General features: G+C 36.8%; 1 protein-coding gene across 1 annotated transcript; it reads left to right on the top strand.

The window, feature by feature from the left end:
* Positions 7517 to 8002, top strand: LOC107627736. Its single transcript, XM_016330557.1, has one exon. The coding sequence runs from the start codon at positions 7517 to 7519 to the stop codon at positions 8000 to 8002; it is 486 nt and encodes a 161-aa protein (XP_016186043.1).

Genomic DNA, 14028 nt, shown 5'->3' on the forward strand with positions numbered 1-14028 from the left:
GCCACCTTCCAGTGGAGGTGGAACACAAGGCTTTCTGGGCTGTGAAGGAGTGCAACATGAATTTTGAGGAAGCTAGTACTGAAAGAAAGCTGCAACTAGCAGAATTGAAGGACCTTCGCCTAGAAGCATATGACAACTCCAAGAGATACAAAGAAAAGATGAAGGCTGTCCATGACAAGCATATAAAAAGGAGAGAATTCAGACCAGGGGAGTTAGTTCTTCTTTATAACTCCATACTGAGGCTTATGCCAGGTAAACTGAGATCAAGATGGGAAGGCCCCTACAGAGTAGAAAAGGCAGAACCATACGGAGTTTTTCACCTGCGTCATCCTTCTAGCTCCAAATTTCTAAAGGTCAATGGACATCGCCTGAAGCTCTATCATGGTGAGAAGACGAAGGATCACAAGGAACTAGAGGTCTTCCTCTTGGAAGACCCACCAACAGAGGCAGAATGAGCCTAAAGAGCGTCCAACTTAAGGACGTAAAAGCAAAGTGCTAGGTGGGAGACAACCCACCATGGTATGGTCGTTCCATGTCAGTCTTAGTTTTAGTTTACCTTACTTTATTTTTGTTTTTGTTAATGACTCTTCTCATAATCTCTGCATATAGCCTGCATTCGCAGTTGCATTCTGCATAAAAAAAAACGCACGCGACGCGTAAGCGTCGCTGACGCGTCCGCGTCATATTTGCATTAGGAAGAAAAGAGAATTAAATAGAAAGTCACGCGAAAGCGTGGCTGGAGGCGTGCCTTAGGCACAAACATTCCCACGCGAACGCGTGACCCACGCGTCCGCGTCATTCTGAAAAATTAGCCTCCCACGCGTCCGCGTCACCCACGCGAACGCGTGCCCCTAAAAATCGACGTAAAAGAAGTGTATGGCAGAAAGTTACGATGGAGTGGGGCTGGAATGATGCTGTAAGCACCAGCCCTACCACGCGACCACGTGCCCCACGCGTCCGCGTCGTTTCCAAAATAAGGCCATTCACGTGATCGCGTCACCCACGCAAATGCGTCACCCTAATTTTTAGTAAAATGAGTTTGAAACAGAGTCACGCGAACGCGAGGGTGCTCTCCCGCCACTAGCACGAATCAAGTCACGCGACCGCGTGACTCACGCGTCTGCGTCACTTGAAAAAACATCGCACACCACGCGACCGCGTCAACCATATCAGCCAAATAACATCGCACACGTCACATGTGGCGCACAGATTATCCAGATCAGCCAAATATCATATCTTTTCTTCCCCAAATTTAAATCTTTTCTCTTCCCTTCTTATTTCTTTCTTGTCTCTTCTTCCCTCCTTACTCTTTTTCACTTTTTACTTTCTACTTCTTATTTTTCACATCCATTCTCAAGGTTCTTTTCCTTCTTTCTTTTTATTTTTCCATTATTACTTTTATTTATGTTTATGTTTTCTTTTCCTTTTTCTTTTCACTTTCATTATCTATATATGCTTTTCCTATCTTTTCTATGTCTTTTTATTCCTTTAATTGGTGTTAGGAATTTAATTAGGTGATTATTTTCTTCTATATTTTGCTTGTGAACTATTGTAAAATTGTTTGACAATTAATATTACTTCTTAAAGGGTTGCTTGCATGTTCAATTTACTACTTTCAATAACATATTTACCATGCATGCTATGTGTTTGTGAAAAAGCCCGTATAGCATTGCACATTATTTTTAATTATTCTATTCTACTACTTTCATGCCTGTTTTTCACAAAACCCCTTTTATATTTTATTAATTAAATATAATTGTCAATACAAACAGGTTGTTAGTTTGAAAGTGTTGGTAATCTAACTTGGACATTGAATGCTTAATCTATGCTACTTATGTCTTTGCCGGCATGCCAATAAACACCTTACATTTAATTGCCATCACATGCACTTGCTATATTACCTTTGTTGAACTTTTCACATGTAGTTTAGACCATGTGTTAACGACATCCTTCTTTACCGTGCATTGATTATCACCCATAATATTCGCTCCCTTGCTCGAACCCTTAGCTTCACATATTACTTTCTTTTTCCTTTTTCAGGATGGCCACCACGAAGGTAAAGAGATAGCTACTCCCAAACCACCAGCAAGGAGAGGAACAAAAAGAGCATTAGTGGTGGAACCATCTTCAACAGCGGTGAAATCCTCAACAAAACGAATCAAGAGGATCATCAAGGTCGATGAAAAAGAAAAAGCTTTTCCAGCAAAGGACACTGCGCGGTTCACTAACCGCTACTGTGAGCAGATGTTCCCCATCCTGGCAGAGAGTAATTATAACAATGAGTAGCTTCTTATCCTCCCGACCAACATTGCTGAATTTGTTGAGCCCCGCATTGAGCGAAGACAATGGGATTCCTACGGAGACAGCCATGGCAGGTTAATCTTTCATGGGTAGTCGAATTCTACTCCAATTTTCACATGCCAACCATGTAGTCTGTCTACGTCCGTCAGAAGCAAGTCCCTATAACAGAAGAAGCTATTCAGCGAGATTTAGATCTTTCTCTTGCTCCAGAAGGATTGGACGTATTTCAAGAAGCCTCACTCAAGCGCCAAATATACCAATTCGACTGGGACACCGTTTTCAGAGTTATCGCACAACCTGACAGCATATGGATCTATGGATACTATCGTTTTCGACCTAAGCGAATCTTGGTTTCAGCACTCACCTTGGAGGCTCGAGTATGGGCACAGATCATGTCCCATTACGTCTTTTCGAGCACTCATGAGTCCTCCTTCACTGCAAACATGGCTGTTCTACTCTGGTGTATCCTTACAGACCAGCACCTCAATTTACCAAGACACATTCGGCATGCTATGGGACACGTACAAATTGCGGGCAACCTACTCTTTCCTGCCTTGGTTTCAGATCTAGTCTCAGCAGCCGGAGTCTCCTATAGAGCTGGGGACACCAAGGCCATGATTCTACGAGATGATCAATACGTCCCTAACGGAAAGTATATCAGACCTCCAGCAGCTACTATCAACCGAAGCACAGAACCAGCAGAAGATAACCCTTCTCCTTCCACATCACAATCACTTTCAACAAACCAACTGCTCCATCAGATACTTGAGAGGCTAGACCGGATTGAACAGAAAGGAAAGCAAAGAGAGCGACGTAACAAGCGCATATTTACATACCTCAAGGAGCTACTTGTTGGTAACCACCCACCTAAAGAAGACCCAGACACCCCAGACTCCACTTCATTTACCAGCACAGGGAGCCATGACGGTCCCGATGGTGGAGATGCTGCTACCAGCCCCCTTTGTTCCTGACAAATGGCACCGAGGACGGTGCAAAGCTTTAAGTGTGGGGAGGTCGGTCAGTACCTGACTTCCGGACGTAATTTCTTTTCCTTAAAACACTAATAAAATAGGATATTTAGTTAATTTCTCTTTTGTTTAGGATAAGATAAATTGCATAGTAATAGGTTAATTGTATGTATGTTCTACTTGATTGAAAAATAATAAGTTTCTTTTAAGACCCTATTTTTTAAAAATTTCACTAATTTAAATCAAAATTTTCTGTGTTAAAATTGTTAGAAGTTGTATTTGGAACATAGTTAAAAAGCTAAGAACACACAACCCGTAAGACTTGAGCTTAATAACATGGTTACATTATTTAACCATAAAGATTATTCTTGTATGTATACTTCTCTATGATTGTAATCTTTATTTTGTTCCATCCTATATGTCCAATGTTTAATGTGTTATATACATGCATATGATTGAGGCCATTACTTGTTTGGCTCACTTATCCCAAATAAGCCTACCATTTCAATCACCTTTGTTAGTCACTTTGAGCCTTTTCAATCCCATTTGTTCTATATTTTATCACATTACTAGCCTTAAGCAAAAAAATAATTAAATATTCCAATTGAATCTTTGGTTAGTTTAAGATAGAATTTGTGTGTTAATTGAGTATGGGAAGATTGTGGGAACATGGGTTAATAAGGGAATGTGTCATGATAAAATAATGGGAATTTGGATACCTATTCATGTGAAACTAGAGAAATTAAAAATCTATGTGCATTGATAATGATATGTTTATTTCTATGCTGAAAAGAAAGAAAAAAAATCCAAAAATATTCAAGTAATTAAGTAATTAAAATAAGGGGATAAAATTACCTCAATGTTAAGTCTAATGAAAAATCAATGCATATGTGATACAAGTTGAAAGAAAAGTTGATACATGAGTATGTGAAATATGCAAAAATGGGAAAATTATGGGTAGCTAGGCATGATTCTAGAGTTATATAGAGTGTATGTATGTTAGGTGAGAGCTTAGGTTAGTCAAAGATTCAATTTATAGCTCACTTAGCCATATGTATACCCTTACCCCTACTTTGGCCCCATTACAACCTTTAAAAGACCTCATGATGTTTGCATTAGTACATTAAATATTGTTGATTGGTTAGGTGAAGAACAAAATTTAGAAAGCATGATTAGAGAATAGTAGAGTGATTACCCTATACACTTGAGTGACTAGAGTGCATATACACCATCAGTGAGGGTTCAATGCTTAACTCTATGTTCCCTACTTTCATGAGCTGTCTTCTTACAATATTACCTGTTTTTACTATATAATTTGAATTAGTGGAATTTGATTTATGTTTGTCTTGAAGAACTTATTTACTTTTAACCAAGTAGACAGAATCATCTTAGCATATAGTTGCATTCATACATAGGTTACATTGTGATAACGAAAAAATGTACTTCTTCCGTTTTAACTACAGGCAAGTGCACCGAGTCGTATCAAGTAATAAAACTCACAAAGAGTGAGGTCGATCCCACGAGGATTAATGGTTTAAACAAGCAATAGTTGATTCATAATTGGGTGATAAACAACAAGGAAATGTAAATGACATAAAAGTAAAGGAAAGCAATAAAGTGCAAGGAAAGTAAATGACATGAAATTAAAGTGCTGAAAATTAAAGTACAAGAATGTAAATTGCAAGGAATGGAAAGTACAGGAAAGTAAAGTGTAAGAAAATAAATGACTAGAAAGTAAAACTAAGTGAAGTATTTCTACAAACACTTGGAAGGCACAAATGTGCAAAAGTAAATAAAACAACCAAGTAGGCAAAATCATTTTAGCATATAGTTGCATTCATATACATAGGTTGCATTGCATTGCATGAGTCTTACTTTTCCCTACTCATTTATTTTATCTCCTTAAGCTAAGCATGATGACATGCTAATGTTTAAGTGTGGGGAGGTTGATAAACCACTATTTTATGATCTATATTGTGTTTAATTGAGTGATTTTTATCAACCTATTACCTACTTATTCATATGAATTGCATGATTTTATAATTCCTTCCTAGTATTGTTTATGGTTGAAAACTTGCTTTCTAGAAACCTTTAATTAGTACATTTTAACTCTCCTTTATACCATTCGATGCCGTGATCCGTGTGTTAAGTGTTTCAGGCTTCATATGGCAGGAATGGCTCAGAGAATGGAGAGGAAGCTTGCAAAAATGGAAGGAACACAAGAAACTAAGGAGATGACCAGCGAACACTGACGCGAGCGCGCGAAATGAAGAAATCGCAGTGATGCGAACGTGTGCCTGACACAAACGCGTGGATTGGAGTCTGCACAAATGACACGAACGCGTGGACGACGCGATCACGTGACAAGGAAAATAGCTAAATGACGCGAACGTATGGACGACGCGTACGCGTGACCTGCGCGATCTGCAGAAATAACAGAATACGCTGGGGGCGATTTTGGGCCGCATTTTGACCCAGTTTTCGGCCCAGAAACACAGACTAAAGCTAGGGAACATGCAGAGACTCAACACGCATCCACACACATTCAGATACATTGATATTAGGATTACTTTTAGTTTTAGATCTGAATCTAGATTAGCTTTACATTGATAGTTTATGCTTTTGCTTTGGATTTTGGATGTTGAAGAATCATTACCTCCGTTGAAGACATTACTTTAGTTTGTTTCCCTATTCCTTTGCTCTTTTCAGTTGATCATTGACCCTATTCAGATAAGTATGTTGCATTTTGAATTTATTAATATATAGAGTTACCTTTACTTTTAATTAATTATTAATTCTCTATTTTATTTTATTTAATTTATCATGTCTTCTTATATTTTTATAAGTATTATATCCATGTCAATGGAGTAGTTTTTCTACTTGACATGGGGGTTGATTAAGAGGAGACACTTGAGTTGGAAAGCTTAAGTATCGGTTAAATTGAACGCTGTTGGCTAGTTCTGTATTTACTAACGCTAGACCTTCCTAAGGGAGAGGACTAGGATTTGCGAATAAGGGTTAGCTTAATCACTTGACTTTCCTTTATTTAGTAAGGGTTAACTAAGTGAAAAAAATAACCTTTTTAATACTACACTTAAGAGACCTCAACAAGGATAGAACTTCCAATTAATTAATTCTCCAGTCAAGGCCTTTTATTTAGAATATCAATAATTATTCTTAGTTTATTTTTATTGCTCTAATTTATAATTATTCAATTGTTCATCATTATTCAATTCTCAAACTTTCGGAAAATTTCTAGTTAATAAAATAGCACCCTTTCCTGCAACTCGTTGGGAGACGACCTAGAACTCATACTCCCAGTATTTTTATTTCTAAATTTCGTGACAACTTTTCTAAATTGACGAGGTAGATCTTAACTGGTTAAGGACTGTACTTGCAACGCATTTCGTTTATTAATTCCTTAATTGGTCAACTTCTGCCACACATCACATATCCCTAGAATTCATAATGAAATTGCTAACGAGTTAGCCCAAATTGCTTCGAGGTATCGGGTTGGTCCGAAAACTGTTAAGAAATTATTTAGTATCCATCAAATTTTAGTACCAGCAAATGAAAGAGAAGTGTTGTGTATGGATGAGTGGGAGGATTTTGATTGGAGAAACCCATTGCTCGATACTTGAAAGATTCCAATACTGCAGTCGACAGAAAAGAAAAATTATGGGCAATAAATTTCGTCTTAATGGCCGATGAGTTGTACAAAAAAGGGATCGATGGGAGTTTGTTAAGATGCTTAAGTCGAGAAGATCAGAATACTGCTTTGGGTGAAGTTCATAATGGAATATGTGGTGCTCATCAGGCAGGAAAGAAAATGAGATGGGTGTTATGTCGCAATAACGTATACTGGTCATCTATGATAAAAGATTGTATTGATTATGCAAAAGCATGTCAAGAATGTCAGAGACATGGTTCAATACAACAGATTCCAGCAGTTGAATTGCATTCGATTATAAAGCCATGGCCATTTAGAGGTTGGGTTTTAGATCTAATTGGGTTGATTCATCCTCCTTCATCGAAGAAGCACAAATTTATTTTAGTGGCTATTGATTATTTCACAAAATAGGTTGAAGCAGTTTCCTTAGTAGAAGTTGGTCAAAGTGAGATAACTGACTTTGTCGAGGAAAAATATTATCCATCAATTTGGAATTCCTCCGACGTTAAGTACTGACCAAGGAACTATGTTTACTGGCCAGCGAATTAAAAATTTTGCGGCTTCAAGGAACATTAATATGGTTACTTCAACTCCCTATTATGCACAGGCTAATGGGCAAGTAGAGGCAGCAAATAAGATATTGATTGGCTTGATTAAAAAGCATATCGAGAATAAACCTCGAATATGGCATGAGACTTTAAGTCAAGTATTATGGGCTTATCGAAATTCACCAAGAGGTTCGATAGGGACTTCACCTTATGAATTGGTGTATGACCATGATGCAGTGTTACCATTAGAAATTAATTTGAATACTTTAAGAGTATCAAAACAGAATGATTTGACAGTCGATGATTATTGGAATGCAATATTTGATGAGTTAAATGAGTTAGACTCAGAGCGAATCTTGGCACTTGATAATGTAATTCGACAAAAAGAAAGTGTTGCTCGAAGTTATAATCGTCGAATTAAGGAGAAATCTTTCAAGATAGGTGAGTTAGTTTTGAAAGTCATTTTACCGATGGAAAAGAAATCAAGATTCTTGGGTAAGTGGTCCCATAGTTAGGAAGGTCCCTTTCAAGTGATAGGGATATATTCTGAAAATGCCTATCAAGTTAAAGATATCGAATCAGGGAAAATCATTAATTCGATTAATGGGAACTATCTGAAACATTTCTATTGCTGGCGAATATAGAAATTTAGCATGCATAAGTTCAGAAAAGGTAGAAATCATTACAAGAATAAAATAAAAAATAAAAAGAAGTTCAAGATATCAATAGTTTTGCCAAATTGGAGCCCAACTTTGTCCTTTTATTTTTCAGAATTGAAAGCATTTCAATCTGCTTGAATTTGTCAGCTTGGATTTTCTCAAGTTGTTTTTCATATTCTCTCCGCTCGATGTCAATTGAGACAAGTTTCTGGATAAGGAGATGTTGCTCTTGTTGGGCTGCAGCCAGAGGTTTGGCTATGGTGGCTCGATTTTGGCGTATGATAGCAAGTTGTTCCTGAATCTGAGCCAATTCTGCTTCGAGTCTTGCTTCTTCTTGATCATGAAAAGCCTGAACAGAAATAGCATGGGAAATCCTCAGATCAAACTCCTCACGAGAGGCCTGGATTGGTTGAGCAGTTGCAAGACAATTTTCTATTTTAGATTTGGCTGTGGCTTCTTCATTTTCAGTTTCTTGGAGTTGAAACTGAGATGCAACGCTATCATTAAGAAGTTGTCTAAATTCTTGGATTGAAGCAGAATATGGTGTGTTGGTTGGGAATTCAAAAGAGGAATTCAAACAATCTTCCAAGAGTTTGTTGAGAATTGGGTCATTAACCCATGTGGTAGGTGGATGATCCAAGAGTTTGATGAATGATCGAAGTTGTTCCCGAGTGTCAGGTTCTAATTCGATTGGAGGCCTTGATGTAGCAGGCCTTGAGATTGCTGGTACAGGTACTGGCACTTTGTTTTCTTGGATAACTTTATTCATAACAAAAAGCAAGTCATCCAAGGTAGCACTAGTTGGAGTGGTAGGAACATTCGATGTCCCTGGTTTTGGTCCCGGAGGGGTCTGGAGTGAAGGATCATGTTGCAACTCTGGAAGGGTCTCTAAAATCTTGGATCGAGAAGAATCTGAATTGGTGGTGTTAGCAGCCTTAGAAGCAGAATCGGAGTCTGGGACCGCTTGGTTCTCTTCAATTAGGACAGTTTGACCGTTTGGTGAAGTTGTTTCAAGTCTATGGGTTTCTTCTGGAGAGTGTTGCAAGGGATTTGCTGTTAAATTAATTACCTGTGTTGTATGAAAAATAGGTGGAAAAGAGGCTGGAATTGGTTGAACGGGTCCTGAGAATTGAATGGAGTCATGTGATGTAGATTGTTCTTGACCATGTTGTTGTGGCAGAATTGATTGATCAAGAATCCCAACAGTTGAAGTCGAGTGGGTAACATTGACAGGCTAGAACAGAAGGTACACAGTTATAAGTGTAAACTTTATTTTAAATTAAGTAAAGTATGTGTAGTAATAATTGTATTACCTGAGGGAGTCTGGATGTTCGTATTGACTGAGAACCAGAGTCGGAATCGGCTTCGTCTTCCGATTGAGAGGAGGCAGCGAGAGTGTCCTTGTTGGTCGGTTCACTTTCTTCAGAACTCTCAGTTGATGATTGTAGTATCAACTGATAGGAAATTCAGAATTGAGAATGGTTAAGGAAATATGAATCGAGGTACATCCTAAGTTAAAAAGGGAAGTTGTAAAATTATTACCTTTCGAGAAGTTTTGGTAGGAGTTCTTCTACTTTTGGATGGTGGTGGTCGAGCAGTCTCAGCCTTCCTTTTGTGAGTTCTTTTTGGAGAACTCTCAACAACAGGGGTAGTTTGAATTGCAGTTTGTTGAATTTTTTCCAAGGTACGGGTGTATCCAGAGTAGTAAGTAGCCCACCATTCAAAACAGAATTTGGTAATATAGAAGCTGCGATCGTACACCACGAAATTGAAACGGTCCCTGCGCTGTTGATTCTTTAAGAGGCAAGAATTAAATTCCTCTTGAGTAGTCAAAGTAATGTGGTAGAAAGGATCATCATTTCGAGGTTGTGGCGTTGGGATGGCTTGAAAAAATCCCAATTGTCTGGCTATCAAATGTGGAGCATACATGGTAATTTTGAACCTTTCTTTCTTATGTAAAGGTAGCCCTATTGGTATTACTTGTACAGCCAACATGTTCGCCCAACTTCGATTTGCAAGTTTATTTGCTTCATTTGTATCAGGGAAGAGCAAACATTCCAACCAAGCAGGACCACGATTGTGACGCAAGAAAGGAGTAAAATTGAGTTAGTCATTGTCGAAATCTTTACAAGTATGGAAAAGAGAGAAAACAGCCCAAAATCTATCTTCATCTGATTCGGTGTCTGGAAAATTGGGCTTGAATACAGACAATCGAAAACCATCAATGTACTGCTTATCAGTACTACCGCCTTCAGACTTTGTCATGAAATTTTCAAAAACGGCATTAAGCCATAGTTGAAGAAGCCATAGAGGGCCCCTGTACTGATGATCTTGTTGTCTCGAAGGTCACAAACAAATTGACCAAGTTCTTCGAAAATATGTCCTAGAAGAAGCTTGGCCAGATTGAGAGTTTTTCCTTCGTGGAGAAGAACGGCTAAAGGAAGGTAAAATTTCGACATTTGGACACTTCGAGAACAGAATAGGATGGCATTTAATCAATAAAATAGGAAGGCAACATGTTCATTTTCAGTGATTTTCGTACCTTCTGCACCCATGTTATGGGCGATAAAGTCACTGTAAGAACTGGTTAAAACCACATTGTACTGACGCTTCGACTGCATGTCAGGAGTACAGTCTAGAGAATTGATTGGGGACCCTGTAATAGCAGCCACGTCCAGAAGAGACATTCCGATCATTCCACATGAAAGGTGGAAGTTGTTGGTTGTTCTATTCCAGAAATAGGTCACAGCCCCGATCATCCAAGGGTATGTGGTAAGTGAGAAGTGGGAAAGTCTTAGTAGTTCGTGGATGCCTAAAGCTTTCCAGTCAGCACTTTTGGTAGGTTCAAGACGTCGGTACCAAGCTGTAAAATCGTATCCATGAGGATTAATCTTCGGATTGTTCTTGAAGGATTTTTGGTTGATAAAATGGGAGATGTTAAAGGATTGGTTTATCAGTAAATCTTCCCCTTCAGCACTTGGAAAGAAAGAGAGTTTTTTATTTGCCCTCTCCAGAGACTCAATCGGTCCAAGGAAGTAGTGTGTATCCGCACCAATGGTGAATGGTATTAGAATTCTGGTGTCATTAGTTGGCAAATGGGGATCGTCAATGACTTCATCATTGACTTGATTGAGAATGCGAAGGGCCGGTGGAGATGGCGGTGTTGTTCTGGGGCCTTTGCCCTTATCTTAGGTGGCAGCTTGTGAGGAAGAACTAGCCATTATCAAGAAGAGTAAAAAGGGAATAAAGGTTAAAGATTTTGTGAAGAGCTTTTCGGTGTAGAGGAAACTCAGAGAATGATGAAGATTCAAGAAATTTGAATAAAGGAGAGAGTAGTGATCAATTTAAAGTATCACTGTAGCCGTTACTGCAGAAGGGGATGCGAATAGAGGTAACTTCGTGGGGAAGATAAAGTGGTAGAGAGAGGAAGCGTAAGTCTCGGGAGACGTGTCGAGTGAATCAATGGTAATGGGGTTTAAATGACAATTATTACTGATTTGAAAAAACTGACGTCTTTTGGATTAAGTGCTTTATTTGTCGATAATATTATCGAAAACAATCACATTAATCCAAGGGGCAATTTGTTGATCGAAAAAATATTTTCGATATAAATGAATTGAATCTAAAAGAGTCAAGTGTAGTTTCTCGAGAAGACGCGCGCGTGAGTATGAAGCTGGAGGTATTCAACGCTGATTGGATTTCGATTGTTTTGTTGATCGAATAAGTTAAATCAAATAGGAGACTCGATTCGAGAAATTAAGTGAAGCCTTCGAAAAGCTGGTCGAATAGTTGTGGAAACGGGAAGGTTCGTGGCCTCTATCACACGAGGAAAACATGGGAAATATCTACAATCACGCAGCGGGAACGGTTACCAAGAGTGATTGTGTAATTTTTTCATTCAATTGTAATTAACTGTAACTTAATTACCCGTTATGTAAGACAGCTTATAAATACTAGGAAGCGTTAGGGATTAAGGGTTGGAACTTTTACTCAGAAAAAACACTCTAGCACTCTCACATCCCAACGAATTTCTAAGTTTGCGATCGAGTTACATTTTCTGTAGGGTTCCTTCCATCTTCTTCTTTCTTTCAATTTTTTTTTTTTTTGTAAACTTAACATTTCAATTAATTTTATTTACCAAGTATTCTTTACTTTCATTATTCAATTTATCCTTCTGTATTTAAATCTTTTATGTTGAAGTCATTTGATCCAATCGAAGGCATTTTATTGTTTTCCTTTAATTTCATTGCAAACCTTTCTTTTTATTATTATTTAGTTTTCAAAACTTTAATTTTTAAGTCTTATTTATTAATTTACAGATTTACTTTATTTTTATTTTTAATATTGGTCTAATCGAAGACGCTTTGATACACTTCTAAAAAACTGGTACTCGCACAGAGGAGTATGTTTCGCTCCTAGACTACTAGATATCAAACCACTATCGATTTGTTAAAAATCGACAAAACAGTTCCACATAAAATTTATTTTATAAATTATGTTCACTCAAATGGGGGGGAGGTAATTACATTTTAATCTTGTTTATATTTTTATCTCTAATAAATTTTGGTAGTATCATTATTCCGTACACGAGTTTAGCGTGTGACATTCAGGATTCAATTAACAATGCTTTAACCAAATGAAAACAATTGTTTATATAAGATAGAAACTCAAGCGTTTCATATTTTCTTTAAAGAATAATGTTATATGATACTCTTTCCATCCTTATTCTTCTTTCTTTCTTCTTCCTTCTTTCTTCTTTATTCCTTTTTACTACCAATTACTACTTCTTCTTCCCTTTTTCATCTTCTACCTCAGGTTCTTTTCTTTTTCCCATCTACTCTTTCATTCTTCTTTCATTATTGCTTATTAATACTTTTTCGTTCTTCTCAATTTTTCTTTTAGCTTAGTTATTTATGGTTTCTTTTTCATTCTTTTTTTATGTTTTTTTTTTTTTTGAATTTTTCTTATGAGAAATTAAAAATTCTAAACACCTTAAAACACTTCTAGGACTTTTCCTTTCTTTTCCTCTAATGCTTTATATACACAGACACCCCTAATTAGTGTTTTTCCAACACACAATTTTGACATTCACAAAGGCATTTATCAACAAGTTGAGATTTTACTAATGAATTTATAGATTTATAAAACCCTACATATTAATAACGGAAATTGTCTACTATATATTATGTTAGATTCATATAAGATGACGCGTGAGGACCACGACTGGCCAAGTGAAAGCGATGGCGCGTAGGTGCCATGTCTACGTCGAAATAGAATTCAATGGTCAAACTCTGTCAACTATGTACCAGCCTGTCATATATAGTAGTACATGCACACTATTATATATTGACCCATCTAATGAATTCTATTATAGAAAATGATTTTTTTTTTCAGATGTTTAGATATAATTTCATTTTTGAAGATTTAAATATATTTTCAGCCAGTTTAATCAAAATATATTTCAATAATCATTATAATTATATAATTATTTACATCATTTCAGTTTTATATTCAAAAAGTTTAAATTTTAATGCTTAGTAAATTTTAAAAATAAAAAGTAACATAGAACAAATAAAAGAAAAAAAATCAAACATTATTTAAAAATTATTAGAGACATAATTATTCTTGTTGTCTATTTAAGCTTCGATTTCTTTTTTTACGAAATTAATAAAAATTCGATAAAACAATATAAAATAAATATATATTAATATGTTTTTTGTTATTAAAATGAATAGTACGAAGGAAAGTTCAACCCTAAATAAAAAACACACGACTAAATTGAATACTAATAGTTCATATACATTGAGTAATACTAGAAGGTAAGTAAAATTTATTATTTTTTGTCATTAATTAGCTAGTAATATTTAAATTAAAAGTGTGAA

This window comes from Arachis ipaensis, chromosome B02 (assembly GCF_000816755.2).
Source record: "Arachis ipaensis cultivar K30076 chromosome B02, Araip1.1, whole genome shotgun sequence".
NCBI lineage: Eukaryota > Viridiplantae > Streptophyta > Magnoliopsida > Fabales > Fabaceae > Arachis > Arachis ipaensis.